The sequence below is a fragment of the Gasterosteus aculeatus genome, chromosome 1 (assembly GCF_964276395.1).
Source record: "Gasterosteus aculeatus chromosome 1, fGasAcu3.hap1.1, whole genome shotgun sequence".
NCBI classification, from domain to species: Eukaryota; Metazoa; Chordata; class Actinopteri; order Perciformes; family Gasterosteidae; genus Gasterosteus; species Gasterosteus aculeatus.
In genome coordinates, this window is record NC_135688.1 from 22,427,328 (window position 1) to 22,450,940 (window position 23,613).

Here is a 23,613-nt window from a genome sequence, read left to right on the forward strand (position 1 = left end):
TTTAGTTATTACGTAATATAAATCTGAAAGCTTGTGAGATGCTCTTATGGAACAGAACTACACACCAACATGTTAAGGACGTCTCAGCTGATTCCACTTTGTTGAGATGCAGAGAGCTACTGGAGCTTTTCTTTTAACGGGACACTACTTTCTAATGAATATCAGTGTTAGCAAAGTGGTCTCAAACATTTTCTTTGACTCATATTACAATTATCATTGAGCTGACGCGTTTATCCAAAGTGACTTGCAATAAGTGCATTCCACCAAGAACAGAACCAGAACAAGAGTCAACAACGTATCTTTGTTCAACAAAGCCAAACTACCAAGTGCCATCGTAAGTGCTAACTCATCCAGGTATAGTCGTTAGGTGTGTCTTTAGTCTGCATGAGCTTTCTGCTGTCCTGATGTCATTGGGTCATCACATACAAGTGTTCATTCCACCATTTAGGCGCGAGGACAGCAAACAGGATCTTTTGAGTATTTAGCTCTCTGAGGCAGAATCAAGCTGGAGGATAGTAAAGGTACCGGTAGTTCAGGGTCAAAAACATGTTAAGAAAGTAATGACCACCAAGCCAAAACATCCTCCCATGCGTGAAACACTTTTTTCCACAGGAGTCCCATTTGCGCTACATAAGGAGGATGACATTTGGATTCGGGTCCCCAAAGACCTTGAAACTTGTTAAGATTGTTTATGGTTAATAAAACACACTGGATCCAGTTCAATACCAGATTTAATGGGTCCATGGAGCAGCATTTACTCATGTACTCTATTCATTTATGTACTCTATTTAACTGTTCTGCTCCTTATTGTTTAGATATCCACATATTTTCATACATGTTTCTCCCCAAATGTCAGAACTTGCTTTTAATATTCCATTATTTGTACAGTGCTGTAGCCTGAGCACAGGAGAAACTGGTGGAGAAAAAGCCGTTTAGCCTTCCACTCCACACTTCATTCTACATACCAAAACCTGCACCAATATTATTAGACAGTTATTATAAAATCTGTTGAAGCTTATGAAACATGAGCTGGAACATATGAGAGTGAATATACAGATTAACTGGCACATGAATCCAGGGTGCTTGGTCTTTAGTTGAAGTTGGATTGAGTCCTCCCGGCTGAAATAAAGAGTCAATGTTTCTCAGCTGGACTTCTCCTGGTCTTCATCCTGGACTCTTTGGCTCAGTTTCCTCTGAGTTAGCTCCCATGTCGAGGAGGGTCCTCGATCCTGAAAAACAAGAAAGCACACATCCAGTCTCATTCAGAATCCTGAGATTTGTAAACGCTGCATGTAGCCGACTCAATGTACCTTTATCAGCACACCCAAAGGAGCTAGCTCCTTTCTGAGGTTGTCGCAGGCTTTGAGGAGACTGACTCTCTCTGGATGTAGTCCAGGTTTCTTGGGTCCCTCCTGATGTGTTAGCGCAAATGCTCGAACTTCACTCCTAAAATGGGTGAGCTGTTCCACCACAGCCTCTAGACTTCCCCCACTGCTATCCACAGCAGCCTCCTGCACCTGAGGGCAGACAGCACAGTGGGAAAAAGGTGTGAGGGACCCTTAAAAGGAACATAGTGGACCCTTTAGGGTATCAGGAAACATTTATTGCCAATACTCTACACACTTGTGTTGTGAATGAATGTGAAAGTGACAAGTGACAAGTATATGTGCATGTGGAGTGTGAAGGGAGTGATCGGTGGGAAAAGGGATGTCAGTCAGTCAGTGGGGGAACCGGGCTCTATTGATGAGCCGGACTGCCGACAGAAAGAAACTTTGTGTGGCAGGAGGTCTTGGTCACGATGGACCTCAGCCGATCACCCTCTCTGCAGAGCGGATGACACGCTGCAGCCTGCCCTTGTCCTTGGCTGTGGCTGCAGCGTACCAGACGGTGATGGAGGAGCAGAGGATGGACTCGATGATGGCCGTGTAGAAGTGCACCATCATTGTCTTTGGCAGGTTGAATTTCTTCAGCTGCCTGAAGAACAACCTCTGCTGAGCCTTCTTGGTGATGGAGCTGATGTTCAGCTTCCACTTGAGGTCCTGGGTGATGATGGAGCCCAGAAAGCGGAAGGAATCCACAGCGGTGATGGGGGAAGGTGGGACTCCGTTCTTCCTGAAATCCACAACCAGATGGTTGAGGTCCAGGTTGTTCTGACTGCACCACGTCACCAGATGGTCAGACTCCCACCTGTAGGCAGACTCATCCCCCCCAGAGATCAGTCCAATGAGGGTGGTGTCATTCGCAAACTTCAGGAGCTTGACGGACTGGTGACTGGGTATGGGTACTCAACCAAAATGTAAAGAGGTCCAGTTAGTGAAAAGTTCCAGAAGCAAAGGTACGGAAGCTGGTGAAGTAAAAGTAGGCTCAGTCCTCAGGTATGTTTACACATGAAAAGCACAATTGTTTAACAAAGAAGTAGAAATACAAGCCTTCTGTCTATAGTTGAACTATTTTTTCATGATTGATTTCTCTTCTTTGTGTAATTTGTGTTGGGTTTCATTAGTCACATTTCATATCTGGTGCTAATGGACTGGTGAACCTGTCAGAAGGTCAGATTTGTTGCTTTGCTGTTATGGCCACAGCTGGAGAACACCTGTGTCTGGGCAGGTGTACTGCTCACATAGGAAGTCTGTATCACAGAGCAGTTTACTAGTACTGACCTTACTGTGCAGCTGGTCGATCCCAAACACATCTAAAACATCTCTGATGTAGCTGACCATGGCTCCAAACACTGCAGGGCTCCGGGTCCCTCCCTCACTCTGCACACACACACACACACACACACACACACACACACACACACACACACGCACGCACGCACGCACGCATGCACATTTCAGTCCTCCTTCCAGCCACGTTTTAGGGTTCTAGGGCGCTGATCACTGACATGGACCTGCATTACATCATTTATCTACAACACATAGAGCCCTTCTATTAGTCTGATGGTCCCACGGTACCTTTGGTCCGTTTATCGGTGAGTTACCTTTGCCACAGGCTGGAGCTGGCAGTTCCCGTGATAAACCAGAGCCATCACGGTGCCGATGGCTCTCGGAGTATCAAAGTCATCTGCCAGAGCTTTCACCACGGCGGCTTTAGTCTCAGCCAACCTGAACACAACAACAGCTCTCAGAGATAACCGTTTGGCCTTTGGTGGTGGATGAATTATATTACATTACATGTCATGGTGCGAATTGCTGACCTTGTCATCTAATTTGATGTATTTTCCAAAAACCTCAACCCCTTACATGAGAACAGAGAATGTCTTCATTGTAATAATTTCTCACAATCCACCACTACCTGAATGAGTTGCTCACACAGTGGAGGAAGTGATTACCTCTCCCAGAGAAAAGCTTCCTGTATAGGTGAACACTGGAGCTGACCCTTCATGTAGGCTGTAGCATCATGGGTGAAGGTGGAGATGGTTCTCAGCGAGGTCCGAGCCTCCAACATGCTGCTGTCACTGTAGTCTACAGCTGTGGAGACACCACAAGAACCCCCCAGGGTTCTTTCATCAGACACAGAAAACTAAACCTCTCCATCCCGTAGGGATGTTTTTATAAGACATTGGACAAAAGCACAGCACCAAGAGAGCCACCTGATCTGTATCTGGTCAACAGGCAAAACATCCGGAATTCATTGGCAGAGTAAGACTGCAGGAAATCCTAAAGGAGGAACAAAGAGGAAACCTATATGGTCTACATATTTCTTACACAATGTGGAGATTAAACAGTCAGTAAGTGATGCGTCACATAGGACAACCTTACCTTGATGCTGATGAAGTTCTTTAAAGATTTTGACATTTTCTCGGCACTGCCTTTTAGGTGCAAGTGACCTAAAAACAACAACCAGGTGCAGCGATTCAGGAAGAGAAACAATAGCTTCCTCTCATGTTTAGAGAGGGAGCCACATGACAGGTTATTTTAAAGGAGCATACAGAGGTCTAGGAGCTGAACCAGATGAGATTCAGGACTTACCTGAGTGTAGAAAGTAGTTGGCCCACTGTCCACACTGGTGATAAGCCTCACTCTGAGCGACCTCATTCTCATGGTGAGGAAAGGCCAGGTCGATGCCTCCAGAGTGGACGTCCAGCTGTCTCCCAAACACTGAGCTGAAAGCAGCACAGAGACAATAAGAAGTGCCACCATACACCCCCTGCTGCTGCTAACTATTACTGATAATACTGCTACTCTCACTCAGTCTTTTCTAATTGATCACTCTGATCACATGACATCATTTTCTCTCCTGGCAGTGAAATCCATCCTCTTCATTTCTTTTGCAGTAACGGTTGCACCGGTGAAAAGTAAGAGGATGTCGTATATACACAAATGATGAAGCCCTCTGGGATGACTTTTCGATATTGGTCTGAAATTACACTGAATGAAGCCATCCATATGTAGGGGCCACATTTAAGTTCATGTCCATGTATTTAAATAACTCATTTTTGTTATTTTTATTCATGTCGAAAGCAAAGTGCCCCTACAGGTGATGCAGGCGCTCCTATAAACTGGTGTGAATGGCACATAGTTGGGGGAGAAACGGGTTACGGCCGATACCGTCTTTGACCTCGGCCTCAGCCCTGTGACTGCGCCTGATGGTGATTGGCATTATCAGGCATCCAAACAAATTGCTTCTTATCTTTCCTTTATGTTTTGCATTATAATAAATAACAAGCAAGTAAACAACAAATTGCTCCTGGTTTTCTGTTCGGGTCAGACAACTGGACCCGGTCTCCCTGCGTGGTTAAAACTAATAGGACGCATAAACGGGCCAAAAGCAACTAATCTTAGGCGCAACACTATTGATTTCCAAAAGATATGGCCAAACCTTATTTATACTAGTGGTAGAATAAGTATTAGAAGCACCTCGAAAGATCCCAAACTACAATCCCAACACACAGTATTATTATCATTATTGGTGGTAGTATGGTATCTTTAGAAACCCCTCTAAAATGCTCACAGTTTCATCAACACTCCATGAGGATCACAGAGCTGTTGGATGAGACTCACTCAGGGTCCGACTGTTGAACCTGAAGGGCGAGGATATTAATAGAAGATTCAATCCAAACCTAGCGATGGTGGAACATTCAATGTGCCAGCCCGGTCTTCCTCTCCCCCACGGAGAGTCCCAGTACGGCTCCTGAGGTTTGGACTGCTTCCACAGAGCAAAGTCCCTCCAGTGACGTTTGTTGGATTTTACTGGAAAGCAGTGCAGTTTGTTGTCCTTTAGTAAAGCTTATTTACACAACATTAGCCCATATACAAAATAAAATGAATTGAACTGCTGTTTGCAGCAATAAGTGGTCAATTGTACGAGGTGGAAAAAAAAGAGGGACGAGCACACCGAATTAGTAGAGAATCCGGTTCATTTTCAAAATAAAAACTTTTCAGAGAAAAAAAAGTCGAATGCTAAAAATAAAAACAATGTATTCTTTCCATGGTGTGGCCCAGTACCAAATGGTACTACCACCTGGTGTTGTATAGGGTAGGTACTACCACGTATTCTTTATGTGTGGTCTAATTAGACGAAATGACTCACCAGGTTCTACGTGAGAATCTTCTACAGCTCCCACAAACTTTCCGTAACGGTGACCAATGGACTGGATGTCAAAATACACATCACCTACAGTCAAGACACACCACAAACGATGACCCGGGTAAAGAGCAGATAATGGCATAATCTATGGCAGTTCCCATGACAGGAACTGCTACACAACTGCTCACCTTCTTCTGTTGCATATGCGTGTCCATTGTTGATGATCCCCTCAATAAAGGCCACAATGTGATGGACATTCTCTGTGACTCTTAGATACACTGCAGGAGGAATCACCTCAAGAACAACAACACAAGATGACGTTTAGAGATAAACACGCATTACACATGTTTGCACTTTAATTATACGAACATGTTCAAATGAAACATAGACTTGGACATGACAGGTGGAGTAACAACAACTACTGTTGGATTACATTTAGACATGGCACCATTACACTCAAGGGAAGACATATCTATTCAATTGTGCAACTCATACCAAAACAATTCAAATGGAAGAAGACCACCACAGGAACGAGGTAAGATATTGGTTATTGGTTTTGTGATCAGATAATTCATCATTCGTGCCTTCCTTGTAGTGTGTTAAATGTAATAAATGTCCTCACACACCTGTAGTGACAACATGTCCCTCTTGAATTCCTCTTCATACATTGTGGCGATGGTGGTTGTAGACACATTCTCCTACAAAACAAGCCCGTCTCCTGAACACGGATGCTGTCACATCATAGATAACACAGCCTGTGTGTGTGTGCATGTATGTATGTCTGTCTACACTCACCGGCCACTTTGTTAAGTACACCTGTTCAATTGCTTGTTAACACAAACAGCTAATCACATGGCTGCAACTGAGTGCATTTAGGCACCGTAGATGTGGTTAAGAAAACCTGGTGAAGTTCAAACCGAGCATCAGAATGGGGAAGAAAGGGGATTTGAGTGACTTTGAACATGGCATTGTGGTTAGTGCCAGACGGGCTGGTCTGAGTATGTGAGAAACAGCTGATCTACTAGCATTTCTATGCACAACCATCTCTAGGGTTAACAGAAAACGGTCCGAAAAAGAGAAAATATCCATTTAGTTGCAGTTGTGTGAATCAAAATGTCTTTTTGATGTGAAAGGAGAATGCAGACTGGTATGAGATGATAGAAAGGCAACAGTAACTCAAATAACCACTCGCTACAACCAAGGAATGCACAATGCCATCTCGGAGCGCATGTGGAACCTTGAAGAGGATGGGCTGCAGCAGCAAAACACCACAGCAGGGGCCACTGCTGTCTGCTAAGAACAGGAAACAGACTACAAGTCGCACAGGCTCACCAAAACTGGACAATAGATGATTGGAGAAATGTCGCCTGGTCTGATGACTCTCCATTTCAGCTGCAACAGGTGGTAATGGTGTGGGGGATATTTTCTTTTCTTTTCTTTGGGCCCCTTAGTACCCATTTAAATGTCACAGCCTACCGGAGTATTGTTGCTGACCAGGCTCCTATTGGCTACATCCAGCATAATAATGCACTATGTCACAAAGCTCATACTATCTCAAACAGATTTCTTGAACATGACAATGAGTTCCATATACTCCACTGGCCTCCACAATCACCAGTATGGACCAAAACCTCTGGGGAATGTTTCCAACACCTTGTTGGAACTACGCCATGGAGACCTAAGGCAGTTCTGAAGGCAAAAAGGGGGTCCAACCTTTTGCTAGCAAGTTGTACATAGTAAAGTGGCTACTGCGTGTGTGTGTGTGTATATATATATATATATATATATTTGTATATTCAATATACCTCCAGACTTCTTCTGATGATCTTGTCATCGATGTCTGTGATGACCATGGCATGGATCACAGTGATCCCAAACAACCGGGACAGAATTCTCTGCAGGATGTCAAACCTGACATACGAGCTGTGACGAGACAGATGCAAAGACACGTGACTCCAGACTTGAACGCGGGAGCCCTGAACATGAAACCCAACATGCATGTCATTACCAGGCATGACCAAGGTGTGCATGGTCGTAGACGGTGGGTCCACAGCTATACCTGTTATACATACAGAGTGGGGGTTACAAACACATACACGCGCGCGCGCAGCGTGTACACAGTCATCATTGAACAAGTATGCTCTGTTACCAGGTGGCTACTCCTTCTCTGGCCACAATGAAAGGCTCTTTCTTTTTGCTCAGGCTGTTGAACACCTTTAACCCCGTGTTAAACCCGCTCGGGGTCACCCACGTTTTCCCTGGAGCCCTGCTGACGTCACACGATGCCTTCGGTCTGGACCTCGCTGACTGAGCAGCACGCACAGCCCCACGGAGGACCTTAGTTCTGGTCCACATAATGACACCTGGCTATCTGTGAAGCATGCTAACATGTTAGCACCTGGACTGCTCGCGTGTGACGTAAATCCTTCTCGCGAGAGTCACATACCGGAAGTGTTCCTTCGTGTCATGTGATATAGCTGGCTCAGTGCTCGAGTAGCTATGTTGAAATAACTTGTATTTTCACCGAACAGTAGAGGATTTAGAGAAGAAGATGCAGAACGTGATAAACACAGTGAAGGGGACGGCTTTGGGGGTGGCCGAGTTTCTCACCCCGGTGTTGAAGGTAAACATACTCACATTAAAGCGGGTAGCTTGTTGATAGCCAACACATAATCATAGCAACTGTCACTGTTAGCGCTACAAACGGTGGTTGATACCAACTTAAAGCCTCGTGGATGATCGACTCTCTAACAGTGGGACAGTGCTTAATATTCAGCTACAGCTACTCACGTTTCACCTGTGGTTCTGTTGTCAATCACAGGAATCCAAATTCAAAGAGACTGGAGTCATTACACCAGAAGAGGTGAGTTCATACTAGTTCCATGTTACGGGCCTTTTGACCACCTCAGTATACTGAATCCTCTCCCTTTCTTACTGAAGTTCGTAGCAGCTGGGGATCACTTGGTTCATCATTGCCCCACATGGAAATGGTGAGTGTGTTTCACAGCGATATGAATTCTTAATTACTACATATGCGATTATTAGCTCTTTGAAGCATGATTGAAGTGATTTCACAGATCAAATAGACCTTTTTATATAGTATCACAGAGGTTTGCTGAGGACTATGGAGAGAACTGCTATAACGTAGTCTGCTTTGTGATGTGGTGATGTCGTACTGTGGTCATAGTTAAGTAGCATTTAGATAAATGAGAACTAACATATAGCACGTAAAACTTCACATTTAAAGTAAAGGTTCTGCTATGTATACATGTTTAATTCAAATGCTCATGGTAATTTCAATGATGTTGTAAAATATGTCCCATTGTGGGGATTCTGGTTATTGCAATGATTGCATTCCACACAAGACACTAATTCAGAGAGAATGAGAGTGGTCAAACAAAATGGAAGCTGAAGCGATCGCTGCAGATGCACAGCCTCGTTTTCTTTAACATCACCACCAAAGCGTCATCCAGGTGGGCTTGTTAATACGGTCCCACTGCACACACAGCAGAGGGAAAATGACTGGAGTCCACAGAGTGGTGAAACATCCTCAGCCTGGTACTGAAGGAATGAACAGCTATAAACCTCCACCCGCTTTCTTCATCTTTCCAGTGTAAAGCCCACATCCGTCCACCCACACAGCAGTCCATTGAACGGAATAGCTTTAAGTTGAATTAAGTGAGCACCAGGTAGTGACCAAAGTGCAAACGGAAACTCACAACACGCATGCAGCCACCGCAATTAATACCAACACAAGTGAGTGCTGCAGGGACGACACATTCTTCATATCTGGTTCCCTCAACAATAAACCAATAGGATTTTTCCATTTCCATTTTGAATTCTTGTTTCTGTTACTCTCACGTCTTGTTCAGCAAAATAATCAAAATAACCCCACTCTATTGATTTATGAACCATGACTCAATTGTTAAGTAACGACCAAACATCACTAAAATGAATGTGGATTCAGTGAAATCTAAAGTAAAGAGGAGTCCTTTGTTTTCCTTTCGGTGGTTCCATCACATTCAGGGCGTCTGGGGAAGAAGTCAAGGTGAAGCCATATCTGCCCGAGGATAAACAGTTTCTCCTGACACGCAATGGTGAGAGGAAGAGACAACTTTATAATAATAATAATAATAATAATGACAAAGCAAATATGAAACTGAATTATTTAACATGTCACAGAAAAGGCGCTTTAAAATGAATTTAAATATTTTTTTCGGATAAGTATAAACATTGAGAAATAATTTAAAGTTTCTATACTGAATGGTTTTAGGTCTTTATCAATGGTTATTGCTTTTGAACAATTTCAAATGAAAAGTGTAAACATTGGTTTCATTTAATAGCCTCCTTTTTAATGAAGGATTTAGTTTAGTGAAGTTGACTCAGACTGTGGAGGGTGAGCCTGTCTGCGCTGCTCATTTTTAAGTCACTTTTGTATTCAGCTCATTGTGTGTGCTTCTAGTCTCTGTTCCAACTTCCTCTGGTTTGTTTTGCAAGAGACTAAATCCTTAACAGTTAATCGATGCAGTCATCAAAGACATTTTTGGAAATCCCTCGGTTGGTGTTGACACCCCCCCTCTCTGTGTTTGCGGTCTGCCAGTTCCCTGTTACAAGCGGTGTAAACAGATGGAGTACTCCGATGAGCTGGAGGCCATCATAGAGGAGGATGATGGAGATGGAGGCTGGGTGGACACTTACCACAACTCAGGTTTGACTTTATTTCTCAACATCCACACGTTGCATACACACATGGCTGCATCCACTTGCCATTTTATTCATACAGTCCAGTCTAATTAATGGAGTATGTGTAATTGTTTTTATGTGAACGTGTAATTTTGGTATTACAGAAACTATAAGAACCGGCTAAAAACTTCTTTGATCGAAGCCATGACGTATTCAATGGGTTCAACCCATTCTCAAACCCTGTGCTAATCAATTCCAGTTTTTAGGATACTGTCATTCGCATTCAAAGGATGACAATGCTCGGAATCCTTTCCTGACATTATTGTGTTCCAACAGGTTTGTTAGGAGTCACAGACGCTGTACAGGATATTTCACTGGACAATAATAAGGTATGCTTCAAAAATGTGTTGGTTCTATTAGTCGGGCCCGTTACGTTGTGTAACGTTTATGTTGTACCCGCTGGTCCTCCTGTGTGAGGGTTCCTCCCACAGTCCGAAGACATGCAAGTAGGTGATTCATGCTGGCTCTGTGGACTGCAGCCATCAGCTGGTATCATCTCCTGACCGCCAATTATCCCCTTGATCAAGGGGGCGTAATGCAGGAGGCATTATAAGATGTAAATAAAGCTCCTTGCGTTCCTCCCACCTGAGGAGCATCTCCCGGCCCCAGGTTTGGTTCTTTACTGACCAGATGCTGTGGATTCCATGGCCGTCCTCTGAAACCATTTGACGATTGATGTTATTAAATTCCTTCATGTAACCTTTTCGAAATGTTCACTGTGGGCCTTCCCACATTCTACCAAATGGCGATCATTTAGTCAGAACTTCTATAGATGCTAAATGGGTCTTTTTTTAATTTTACTTCCTCTAGGACAAGAATATGAATGGCAGAACTGCAGCATCATGTGATAATGATGAAGATGATGATGATGAAGATGGAGACGCAGCAGATATGGAAGGTACTGATGGTAATTACCAGTACCTTTTGTGGGTCTATCGGACGGCCTAACTAACTGGATTGTCCTTCGTGCTATCTTCTCAGAGTACGAGGAAAGTGGCCTTTTGGAAACCGATGAGGTAGGTGTCTCAAATGTCATATCATTTCATGGTGGCTCTAATACCGTCCTCAGTCCAACTGGCACCTCTCTTCTCCCTACAGGCGACCCTGGACACCAGTAAAATGGCGGAAGCCAAAGCAGAGCCTGGGAGCGAAGATGCCATCCTTCAGACTAGAACATATGACCTGTACATCACTTATGACAAATACTATCAGACCCCTCGACTCTGGCTCTTTGGATATGATGAAGTATGTACCTGGGACACATGGGGCTTATAGTGCTCATGTAGAGAATCTCACTTGGTTTGCATGTACATGCATGCTTCTCTGGCACAGTAAAGGTTGCCAACTCTTTAGTCTTAGTCAATACTGATGTGTTTGGTCAATAAGTTGTTTTTAAGCTTCTTCTGTGCTGGGTCACTTATTTAAGAGAAACTTGAATAAGTTAAAACTCAGCACACCTCTGGTAAACATGAGATCTAAAGTTGTGCTTTCACACCATTCTCTGACCTGGAATCTCTTTAGTTGAGGACAGTAGTAATACACGATGAGCTCATGAAGCTTTTGTGGTGTCCTCCAGGACAGGCAACCATTGACTGTAGATCAGATGTACGAGGACATCAGCCAGGACCATGTGAAGAAGACGGTCACTATTGAGAACCACCCCCACCTTCCTCCACCTGCCATGTGCTCTGTCCACCCCTGCAGGTGAGAAAGACAATGGAAAAGCATCTAAGCGTCCTCCTTTTAGATGCACACATGCAGCTTTGAGGAGACACCAGTGGACCCATTCATACCTGACTTTGTCTAGGTTGTATTATGAAACCATTGCTTGTAGATGCTTGAAGCTTTCTGGCCTTGCACACATAAGACATCATCTGTTGTCTATGATCCATGTCGTATGTGAGTGTGTGATGCTAGAAAGCTGACCAGCTGGTACATCAGGCTCCCTCTAGGAGGAATCAGTGTGTGTATTTGCACTGTATGCTATTCTTTATTTTCTGCCTGTAAAACACTGGGCTGGTGTGCTCTATAAATGAGTCTTCATTGTTATTACAAGTATGGTTGTTATTACCACTCAAGTATCACTCAATATATTTATAAGAAGTGTTGAATAGATTATGTGGTTATCACGAGCAAGCTTAACTGCTTATTGGTTGCCTGGTCATAGAGACCAATCCCTAGGGGGCAAACCTACTCTGAGTCTTTAAAACCTCACTAGGAGACTAACCAAAGAGAGTTGTTAAATACAGTGCTTTCTATCCAGATGTGTTTCATTGAGGAATCTCAAACTGAGTACTGTGTGTAGTGATTGCTCAAAGGGTTACTATAGGGGTGACTAATACTGTGCTAAAAATGATCTTCCTTTGCTTTCAGACATGCTGAAGTGATGAAAAAGATCATAGAAACTGTGGCAGAGGGGGGAGGAGAGCTGGGAGTGCATATGTATCCTTTCATGGTGATAACCACTTACAATGTCTTCTTCTGGGACACATGACACTGGCTCTGGTCGACTTTTACTATGGTGCTATATAACACTTGGGATAAAGTATACTTTATTTAGTGATGCCGCCTGTTCAAAGGCACTAAGCAGTTAGTTAGCAGTTATCTAACCCCTTTTCTGCTAAAGGACTTATGTTGCGTCGTATTTACGAAACCTGCAATTTATTGGGTCATCAGCGCCTTTCTCCGGCCACTATACCGCACATTACGAGCATTTAAACGTGCAAGTGAATGGACCTCCTTCTGTCTTTATATCAGCCAAAGTCAAAACAGCAAAAACTAAAAATCAGTGACAACAAAGTTGATGTGTTATTTGGGCGTTAGTGGTGGAGAAACGTCTGTATTGACTGGTGCGCTGTAGCAAAGTGTTACGTACTTGTGCTGTTATACGGCTGAGTGCAGACTGCGATTTTCCCTCAGCTGATGCTATGACTGTTTGAAATGATCCCGATGCCAATAATTGTACTATAGAGAGGAGTTTAACAACGGATGAAATGGAATGTGAACGCTGAGTCGGAGATGCGACGTCATCTTTGATTTCGTCCCGTAGCTGTAATATTGCATGGCTCCTTAATCTGTAACGCATAAGGATTTTGTGTTCACTCAACTGAAAAAGTGTGATCCTTGTGGCAAAAATCCGCTCGTCTCCGTGGCCGCATTTCGCCGTCTGGCTCGGATTACTGCTGCAATCTTATCAGCAGCCGTGTGCGTTCTGGTTTACACCTGCTTTTAAGAAGCAGAGAATTTCCACAGGTGATTTCTGTACATAACGCGGCATACATAATTACACACACTTTACACATCCCTTCCCATCTCTTTATGGGGAAACTCCCACTTTCCCCTTGACCCTCCTCTGAATGCATGTGCATGACACGGAAAGTGCAATTTGCCTTTTTTGTACTGTTTCTGCGACAGACAGTGTGCGCTTTTACCTCAGTGAGGCTTGTTTGTACATACCTTACCATGCTTTTACGCGCACATTGCCAAACGAATACGCCTGAAGTGGGCGCAAAAGCGTTCGTGCATGAGGCCCTGAGTGTTTCCACACACGGTTACAGCGTGAACAGGGGGGGCAAAGCTCACAGCCCTGGGGGGCTCTAGTGAGAAGGAGGTGCTGGGTCTGTTACTGAGGACCAGTTACAGAGGGAGGAGCTCAAGATCAGAGTACGGAGAACATTGTGATGTAGGTGTTGGGTTAGTAAATACCCCCCTTGTTGAGATTGTTTTGGTACCATCAACTACTGCTAATGGCGTTCGGTGTGGATATTCTTTGGTAGGTGGTGATTGGTAGACCTGTCCTCATAGTGAATGAATGCTTACCTGATGCCTCATCTGTTTCCCTTAACTGACACACTCAGGTATCTTCTCATTTTCCTCAAGTTTGTCCAAGCGGTCATTCCTACAATAGAATACGACTACACAAGACACTTCACCATGTAGCTTCCTACACCCCTGCCTCTACTGATGCACCATGGGAAACATCATCTGTGTTGAGATTATATCGGGTCTGGTCTGATTACAATCCGATAGTGTTTGTGTGACTCAGAGACACTTTGTGAGGGAAATGTTGGGAGCTATGCGACAAACTGTCTTTTAAAGCAACAGTCTGACATTTTGGGACACTGACCCAGAGTCAGAGAAGAAGATTAGTATCTGTTTCATCTGTGTGTGTGTGTGACATGAGAAGTGCACCTTTCAGGGCCAGAGCTGTGTGACCTTGCGTGAAGAGAAACAACCCACCTTTGACAGAGCTGACTTGTAGCTTCTTCAGTGCTAAGCTATGCTAACCACAACTTAGACCAATACAAATGAAACCGATATCAATCTAGCAGCTAGCAGACAAAGCTTTGTAACGTATGTTGGACTGCTCCTCTGAAGTTCCTCTCCACGTTTGATGTACTTTAATGTGGTGATCGCTTTCAGAGCCCTTCTTAAAGCGCTTAAAAAGCTCTGCCCATTCCACACTGCTCGGCCGCCTGTCATGTAAAAATAACATTACACCTGTTTTGCAGTGTTCTCGACTCCCTCAAAACACAATGTTTTACTGCGGAACATGCTGCTTTACCACAGTTTAACCGTGCGGGAGAGAGCACAGTAGTTATGTGCTGAAACAATATGCATGCCGGGCTTCTCTGTGGCTCCTCACTGCCAGTCAGCTCTTCATGGGCATCCACTTCCTGTACATCGTGGATCAGGTTCAACAGGGAGGGTCTGTGTTTTTTGTACAGCCACACCAGTGTAGAAGGTGTCGGTCTACTGGACCCTTGCGTCACTACATTTACTGCTCTCTTCATGGTGCTCTTTGTAGAAGGCATGGCTGAGCCCTGTTAGTGTTGCTGCCAGCCCAACCCAGTAATACTTCATTTTCTGAATGTGTTCATGGCCAGACCTTTTCGTCCATATATGCTTCTTGTGGTTGGTTCACATTGTTTTATTCTTAGGCTTCAACGTGTACTTCAATAAACTACTAAAATACTTGCTGCTTTGTGTCTAACTAAGTGTGTGTCCACTCTCTCAGTCTACTGATTGTGGGTCAGGTTATCCCTCAATACTGCCTGTAGGCCCAGTATCCTGACTCCACCTGCTAGGTATATTTAAATCCTTTACTTACGTTTAGCATACCGGTTGTATTGCTGCTCCACCGTCACACCAGCAGATGGCCAGAGTGAGCCTAGAGGTTGTCCATGTAACACCACCGAGGAAGAAGCTCACGAGCACCGTGAGAGGGGCCCTGAGTCCGCGCTGCCGAGTCCATCATGGCCGTGCTGGACCAAACTGTGCTGCTATGTGTGTACGGCTTCTTCTCCAACCTCCGGCCCTCGGAACCGTTCCTCACCGCATACCTCCTGGGCCCGGATAAGAACCTCACCGAGAGCCAGGTGAGTTAGCATCCTAGGCTACCTGCTACGTCACTGAGCACGAGCACCAACGGCTGACAAACCCTTGCATCACACGTGAACTTGGTTGCGTTCGTTTCCTCAGCAGTGCGTGCGCGCGCGGTTACTCGTTTACAGTTAGTAGGTCAACAGGCTCTCCTGCGTTGTCAGAAAACAGGACATATATGAAATAATAAGACCGAATAGAATATATTTAGAATAAATATAACGTTATAGGAAAATAAACATAAAGCGCAGGGGGGCGGCCGGCCGGCACAACGAGATTCTAAACATTGACGCACTAACTTCTCCATAATTGATTATACAAAGATTACACAAAGGTTCTCTGTGAGAGAGCACAGACTTTCGGTCGTCTTAAGTAATTTTGATTTAGGAGAAACTTTAAACTTGATTTAAATTCTCACTTCTACCGTTGTAGCAGCTGACCCTGCTGGGTCATCATGGGTTGCAGCTGTAGCAACACTGTAGCTGTTAAGCAGCATACTCAAAATCCAACTCTCAGTATCCCTCTTGGACGATTTCCCCCATCCTGTGGAATGTTTGGTTAATCCTCAAATAATTGCGAAAGTAAACTGGCACTCAAATTTGTGGGCAGTCCTCAACGCATTAAGCAGCGTTGAGCGGCTTAAAAAGTAAAATAAAGTGAACTGAAGGACTTCAAATATTCTTCATGTGAGTGTTGATCTGGTGTCTGCAGGTGGTGAATGAGGTCTATCCAGTTTGGACGTATTCCTACCTGGTGCTGCTGTTCCCCATCTTCCTGGCCACGGACTTCCTGCGCTATAAGCCTGTGTTGGTCCTGCAGGCCACCAGCTTAGTGGTCACCTACGTCATGTTGCTGAAGGTGCAGGGCGTGCTGGCCATGCAGCTCCTTGAGTTCTTCTTCGGACTGGCTACGGCCTCGGAGGTGGCCTACTACTCGTACATCTACAGCGTGGTGGAGCCCAAGCACTACCAGAGGGTGACGGGCTACTGCCGCAGCATGGCGCTGTTTGGATCAGCTGCTGGATCTCTGACTGGCCAGCTCCTTGTCTCTCTGGCCAAGGCTCAGCTGCTCCACCTGGTCATCATCACTCTAACCACAGCCGCCGTGGCCTTCCTCGCTCCCTGGTTTCTACCCATGCCCAAGAGAAGTTTGTTCTTCCACAAGAGTCTTGAGATGGAGGAGAAGCCACGCAGTACAACCGCTCTGCTAGAAAAGGCAGAGGACTTGGAGACCCAACTGCCTCTCCACAGCCAGGCCATCTCCACAGTGAGTGACCGTGTGCTGTGGCCAGGTCACACTGTGGGCGTGATGGGGATTCATCTGTTGACATGTCATAACTCCCCTTCATGCAGATACCCAGGTCCACTGAGACAGGAAGTCTTCGCAGCGGTCTAGTCGAGGTGCTGCAGGTGCTGCTTGCGGACTTCCTGAAGTGCTACAGGTGTCCTTCCCTGCTGGCCTGGTCCCTCTGGTGGGCTCTGGCCACTTGCGGCTACTTCCAGGTCATCAACTACGCTCAGGCTCTATGGGAGAACATCCGGCCATCCCAAGACAATGAAATCTACAACGGCTACGTCGAGACTCTGGCCACGCTGCTCGGTGAGAGGCTGATGATGTAGTCATGATCTTGTGATGATGGAGTGAGTTAACCAACATGTGGGCATGGAAAGAAGTGGGTCTTCTCCTACCCTGGCACAGCCCTGGCCTCCGACCGATGAGTAAAGGGTGTTCCTAACCGCTGTGTGTTCTGCTGGTACACAGGGGCCCTAGCGGCCTTGCTGGTGGGCTGCCTGCCTGTGTGCTGGTCTGTGTGGGGGGAACTAGCTCTCTGTGTCCTGTCCCTGCTGATGGCTTTGTGTGTGTTTGCTATGGACACACTGAGGAACATCTGGCTATGTTACAGCTCCTATGTCCTCTTCAGAGCTATTTACATGCTGCTCATCACCGTGGCAACGTAAGTACGAGGAGGCAGTTTTAAATGTGAGCTTCTACTCTGTATTCTCTAGCGTGAGACAACCCACCCACTACTACTGAGGTAACCGGCCCCCCCGTGGTCTGCTCTTTGACTCCACAGATATCAGATAGCAGCCAGTCTCAACATGCAGCGTTACGCCCTCGTGTTTGGGGTGAACACCTTCCTGGCCCTGCTGCTGCAGTCTCTGCTCACGGTGGTGGTGGTTGACTCAGCCGGCCTCGGCCTCGATGTCTTTACTCAGGTGAGGCGCAGAACAAGCTCCGCTGACCTTCGCTGGCCTAAGTTAATGTGCCTGGAGCATTCTTTATTGTTTCCCTCCTCCTGCAGAGTAGATGTGTCTGATGGATGTCTCGTTTCCTTCCCTCAGTTCCTCATCTATGGCGGATACTTTGTTGTTATTTCGGTGGTCTTCCTGCTCGCTGGCCTTTACAAGTTGGCCTCAAGGAGGCGCTCCAAGCAGCAGCAGCAGCAGCAGGAGCAGGTCCTGGCCAACGGCCGGGCAGAAAGCCAGTGCGACTCCCCTCCAGTCAGCTGAAGAAGGTTATTGATGGTGCCTAACATCCTAAACAAAGCCGCATGAGTGAGTGAGCACAGTGACTTCATAGACCCCCGAAGGAGCCACAGAGCTGCTGCCTTGTGTGGCGACTCCAGAGAATCTCCAACTGTATTAACCTTCATTGGCCACTAAATGGACGAGTGCCTCCAAACTGACTAAGGAGATGTTGCTCTACTGATTCATTCTATTGGTGTTTAATGATGTTCAACACGGACTGAACTATGCAGGAAAGATGAGGTAGATCCACAACAACAGTCCCAAGTATGTTCATACATACCCTGGTCCTGCGATTCATGGAATATAAAGGATCAGAGCTTCTCTGACATGCCTCTCTGCTGATTCCACACCATCATCTGCTATTTACCTCGCACATTGTTTCTGTAAGTTTCCCGGCTAATGGAACTTGGTGCCTTAGACGTGGCGTGAAAGAGAATGTTACTTTAATAGTTCACGAGAACAAGATATGTATTTCCTGTAACGCTGTAGATGTGTGTTTGGTACGATCATCGATTATGATTGGCACTGATGAGTATTTGAATTAGTTATCAATGTGGCTTTGGTGAATAATGTCTTTATTATTGTTAGCCACCTTATAGCTGTACTAGATGTGAATTACTGCAACATCTTGTACAGATATAAGTGTCAACAGTGTCCATTATTGGGTCCATTCTCAGTCTATTGGTCTTCTCCACTGGAATAAGTTATTTTCTCAGCGTCAAAGGCTGTTCCCAAATCCTCTGTTTGTAAACAGATGAGCGAAGAAGGAGGAGAAATCTCTGAGGAGCATGAAAGCACCTTCCAGGAAGCGTTTTAGCAGAGTGAAGACGAATCACAGATTAAACTCTTGTTCTATAATGTATTATAGTTTTCTGTTTTAATTATACATTGATGCCTGTGCAACAAAATAACCTCAAATAACTATTAGAATAGTCTCTAATGTGTTATAATGAATGCAGTTAAGGTCAGAGAGATGGAATCAATTTAACATCATTTAATTCAGTCACATGAGAATTATTGTTACTGAGTGTTGGGTTTTAATGCGCTATGCCATTTCAATTTACCCTGAATGAGAAGCATATTCTGGGTTATTTAGAGATTTTGGAGAGACTTGTGTTGAACTCGTTGATGTGTTATTAGTCCACAGTGGATGTAGATGTATATGTCTCTGAGATGTATACTGCATACACACACACCCCCATTGCAGGTTTGGACCTGCTCATGGGATGTGTAGCCAGAAAGGAAAATATAGAACATGAGGAGACATATCTTTAATGTGGAAAGTAATGACCAAAATATTGTCTGACATCAACCAAATTAATTCATGAGAAATATAAATTGCCAAACGTAGACTACAGATACATGAGAAGTGAGAACACGTCTCCTACACGCAAATGTGCACTCTAGAAAGCCACAGAGGCAATAACAGATTATGTAGCAACAAATGATAATTCCTTTGAGTGTTCAGATGAGATGTGTAGCCAGCGAAGTACTGTTTCAGGTGCTTGGGTTAGTTAATGCCACTGATGAAGTCGAGTGTCACTTTTCACAAGAATCATAACCGTGTTAGTTTTTCGACATGCGTATGAATGATGTTTGTAAATGTTTTCCTCTCTTCCTGGTCTTTGTACAGCAGCATTAGGCAGATGTCATAATGTAGCCTTTTCCCCAGGAAGTTTTCTGTGTGAAGATGCTGCAGCCTCAGGAGACGCTCTCACTAGACTTCTCTCTGGCTTCATTACTTTTCATTGATCTGCACTATTTTACATTGCGTTCATGAAGGAACATTGCTGTTAACACATTTAATGAATCTCCATGTTATTTGTATTACCAAGAAATCTAAATCTCTGTTTTTGGCCAATCACATTTTTATGTCTACGTTCTCAGTTCCTTTTTTTGTGATTCAAATATACATTTAGTAAATAAACCGAAGTAACCTCTACTCTCCATTGGTGATTAGCACATCATATATTAGCAAATGACCCAACGTGTCCAGCTGAGAGACAGGAAAAATGTCATGTGCGTGACAATGTCTTGATGGTAACTAACAATCTAACTGCAGGGGAGGATGCTCTCCACCGCATCACAGATACACAGCCTGACAGATGTTCGGAGCAGATGTTCGGAGCAGGTTTCTGAATGCCTCCCACGCTTGGTTTAGCATGGTTATAAACCCAAAGGCTGCCATTAACTTGTTTGTAAATATAATGTTAATCTCTCAAATTCACTCAAATGTTGAACTGTCGTCGTTGAGAATAATCAACATGCTCAGGATTAATCATCTGGAATCCATTAATATATGAACCACGTGTGGTTATACTCATATGTTTATACATTAATAATACACGTTTGAAGTTTGGTTTATGTGATATCTATTTTAAAATGTCTCAATGTGGACGCAGCAGACTGTAGCACCCATGTGGCTCAGCAGTGTCTCCGCCTTGCTGTCTTTATACTGTGAGGGGCACAGTGGACATCATCTTTGGCTCGTCACAGAGAAACCATACGAGGCTTGGCTCAGTCATAACATACAAGTATCGATATATGACAAGTATCGATGGATTAGACTACGCAAGGACCATCATACAACATAACCACCAGCCCATTCTTCTGCAGCGGCAGTGACATCACTCGAGGCGCAGTGTGGCCTCCTGCCGCGAGACACAACATCTTTGGGCTGTGAACAGTTTCATGTCACCGTGGCTTTTAAGTTGTACAACGTTGGGATTTAAATTTGTTGTTGTATAGCTGGCTTATGTTCCCACTTACCTTGTTTTGCGTTTGAGTCCCTTTTGGGACAGTTATCTGTCTTTTGTGTGGACATAAAATAAAGTAAGTAAGAGTTTAATACAGCTCATGTTATGGCTTGGACTGGTGTTTTAGACAGAGAGGCGCTTGTTTGTTAACAAAAAGCAACAAAAGGGAACGGGAGTGAACAGTATTTACCTTCTGTTGGGCTTGGAGAAAATCTCAATTAAAGAATGCTTTATTGTGACTGTTAAGTACATACCACATAATAAATACACACCCAGACTTGTCTGATATCTATAACACTTTATTTCCAAAAATAAATGGTGCAAACATGTACCAAACTGCAAATTTATTATCACCTCAACCAGAAGACTTCTTAGAGCATAAATGGATGCAACGTTGGAAGAGGACCTTCACAACATTCTTTTGCATATAGTTTGATACTCTCTGGAGAAGTAAACAGAAGCACGTTGCTGTGTAACGTGGGGAAGCCCCATCCAATCAAATGCTTTAGTTTCAGCCAGTTCTGTTGCTTGTAGTGTGAACATAGCGAAGTGTTGGTAGAACCTGTGTGGCCAGCGCTCTTGCACACAGGAGCACTGGATACAATCCCATAAAGACTTTTATGATAATTAATAAGATCACAGCAACATATGTTGATCGCTGCCAAGTATCAGATACCTGACTAAGCACATGAGCCCTTCTCCTGACGGTCAGGTGAGGCTCCAGATGACAGTGAGCATCGCCATGAGGCCATTAACAACGGCAACCCCATAACCCAGGTGGACGTCCTGGTCCGATAGAGCTCTAGAAGAACACACACACACACACACACACACACACTTACTGCATTAACACATTAAAGGTTCCGCCTGGAGTACTGTACTGCCTGATGGGTCATATGTAGCCTGCTGTACCAGTGTCTTACCTCAAGTGGGCTGGTGTGACCGTGGTGGTCGGATACGAGTCAAGGCATGTGAGGGTACATGAGAGGACACAGCAGATACATCCCACTAACAGCGACAGCGCCAGGATACTCCAGAAACCTGCACACACACACACACACACACATTAATAACAAAGGCTTGAAGCCCGACAGAGGTATCAGAGACCTTCCATCCTAACCCGAATACTCTCCTAACGTCCTTCATTATTAAATAATGATAATAATAATGATGTACATAAAGAAGAGAAGGAGCATTTCCTCTGGGACTAGACACACAGATATTAATACTCACTCAGCATCACCTAATGATTATAACAATAATAGTAATGTACATAAAGATAAGGAGATGTGACTCTAGGACTAAATAAACAAATATTAATACTCACCCAGCATTCTGTCTTCAGTCCAATCCGCCTTCAGCTCTGAAACAGTGCATTTATTACAACATGTGGTTTGATTCCAACCCATTGGATTCCTGTTATTTCATTACTTCCTATAGTGTGGCCCAGTTAGTGCACATGGACTAAAGTACCATATGTCTCCATGCATGCTTATGTTTCAACTTTCATGCATCCTGGTAATGTAAGGTCTTATTATTAGTAGCGCACTGTCTGAGTTCCCGATGCGTCATAAATCACGGTAAACTGTCCCTGTGGACCATCAACGTTACGTCATCAATGTCACGGGCTAACATGTTCACAAACACATATCACACCCACATAGAAAACGGATCACTGATCCCCTTTCCTACTACTGCTAAATGAAACCTTTATGGCCCACGTTACCTCTGAGGATCGGGTAGACGAGCGCGCAGAAAAAACCTCCAGCGACAACGACCAAGGCCGAGCCCAGCACCGACAGCGCGACCCCCGACCACGGCCTGCGCCCGTCACGGGGGACCGAGGTCCCGGGCGGGTGTCCCGACATGCTGCTCCCTCGGGGGCTTTCTACTGGGACCGCGGTGTATTCTGGAACCTTTCACTTCCGCGGCGGGACACCGAGAGTAGACGTCACCGTGTAAGGATCCCCCTCCTAGAACGACACGTCACGTATCCACGATAACACGAATGGAGGGAGACCTCAATCCACACACACACACACACACACACACACACACACACACACACACACACACACACACACACACACACACACACACACACACACACACACACACACACACACACACACACACACACACACACACTACCAAACGATGATCTGTTCTACTGAAGATTAAGGTCGTCCCGGGTCTTGTGGAGGGATGACGGATATCAGCCAAACCCGGAAGTCAGCAGCACCACTGGTTCTCTCGACCGAAATATCACAGAAACTCTGTGACATCCTCTGTTCAGCAACGAAACTTTAACACTTTAAAGATGTTTGAAACTTTAATGCTATGACCAGCAGGGAGTAGTGATGCTTCAGAGGACAGCACACACTGAACCACTTGTCAAACAGATAATCTCCTCTCCACAAACCTCATTTATGCCGACTGCTTTTTCAGTGTGTAAACTGTTTAGGTCAACTACACTCTTGGTAAGCTGTTTGCAGAGCAACGTGTTGTTTACATTAAGCTAACTGCTATGATATTTTCACAAATGTTAAGTATTATGGTCAAAGATGCTTCATAAGAGGAAGGAAACATATATTTTACATATTTTCTGCTGTATATGGGGGGGGGGGGCAGATAGGTATTTTTTTTATTGAGAGGAACACAACCCCCCCCAA

The 23,613-nt window shown here is 44.8% G+C and overlaps 4 protein-coding genes across 9 annotated transcripts; 2 read left to right on the top strand and 2 right to left on the bottom strand.

The window, feature by feature from the left end:
* Nucleotides 1-713: 713 nt before the first annotated feature.
* Nucleotides 714-7,953, bottom strand: cars2 (cysteinyl-tRNA synthetase 2, mitochondrial). 6 transcript variants are annotated; one of them, XR_013467919.1, is made up of 16 exons: nucleotides 7,682-7,953; nucleotides 7,541-7,591; nucleotides 7,338-7,455; nucleotides 6,159-6,230; nucleotides 5,721-5,826; nucleotides 5,536-5,619; nucleotides 5,066-5,195; nucleotides 3,975-4,108; nucleotides 3,765-3,832; nucleotides 3,596-3,662; nucleotides 3,335-3,473; nucleotides 2,984-3,107; nucleotides 2,661-2,759; nucleotides 2,188-2,344; nucleotides 1,311-2,112; nucleotides 714-1,229 (listed from the first exon to the last, which is right to left on the bottom strand). XR_013467919.1 is itself a non-coding variant. In XM_040181570.2 (15 exons), exons 1-15 carry the CDS (start codon nucleotides 7,885-7,887, stop codon nucleotides 1,143-1,145), a joined length of 1,692 nt encoding a protein of 563 aa, XP_040037504.2. In that variant the 5' UTR covers nucleotides 7,888-7,953; the 3' UTR covers nucleotides 714-1,142. The 6 variants fall into 6 exon arrangements, 2 of the variants coding, with proteins under 2 accessions (XP_040037504.2, XP_040037517.2); XR_013467921.1 differs by having other exon boundaries at nucleotides 7,784-7,952; XR_013467918.1 differs by having other exon boundaries at nucleotides 1,311-2,344.
* Nucleotides 7,817-15,252, top strand: atg3 (autophagy related 3). The gene is made up of 12 exons (XM_040181630.2): nucleotides 7,817-8,155; nucleotides 8,354-8,395; nucleotides 8,473-8,522; nucleotides 9,559-9,629; nucleotides 10,133-10,240; nucleotides 10,552-10,604; nucleotides 11,086-11,173; nucleotides 11,257-11,291; nucleotides 11,374-11,520; nucleotides 11,852-11,979; nucleotides 12,649-12,717; nucleotides 14,133-15,252. Exons 1-12 carry the CDS (start codon nucleotides 8,084-8,086, stop codon nucleotides 14,212-14,214), a joined length of 945 nt encoding a protein of 314 aa, XP_040037564.1. The 5' UTR covers nucleotides 7,817-8,083; the 3' UTR covers nucleotides 14,215-15,252.
* Nucleotides 15,170-20,127, top strand: slc19a2 (solute carrier family 19 member 2). The gene is made up of 6 exons (XM_040181604.2): nucleotides 15,170-15,653; nucleotides 16,369-16,923; nucleotides 17,010-17,256; nucleotides 17,419-17,611; nucleotides 17,732-17,873; nucleotides 18,000-20,127. The coding sequence occupies exons 1-6, from the start codon at nucleotides 15,531-15,533 to the stop codon at nucleotides 18,165-18,167; spliced, it is 1,428 nt and encodes a 475-aa protein (XP_040037538.2). The 5' UTR covers nucleotides 15,170-15,530; the 3' UTR covers nucleotides 18,168-20,127.
* Nucleotides 20,128-21,224: 1,097 nt separating this feature from the next.
* Nucleotides 21,225-23,196, bottom strand: arl6ip6 (ADP-ribosylation factor-like 6 interacting protein 6). Its single transcript, XM_040181657.2, has 4 exons — nucleotides 22,668-23,196; nucleotides 22,269-22,304; nucleotides 21,865-21,982; nucleotides 21,225-21,743 (listed from the first exon to the last, which is right to left on the bottom strand). Exons 1-4 carry the CDS (start codon nucleotides 22,807-22,809, stop codon nucleotides 21,650-21,652), a joined length of 390 nt encoding a protein of 129 aa, XP_040037591.1. The 5' UTR covers nucleotides 22,810-23,196; the 3' UTR covers nucleotides 21,225-21,649.
* Between the last annotated feature and the right edge of the window lie 417 nt (nucleotides 23,197-23,613).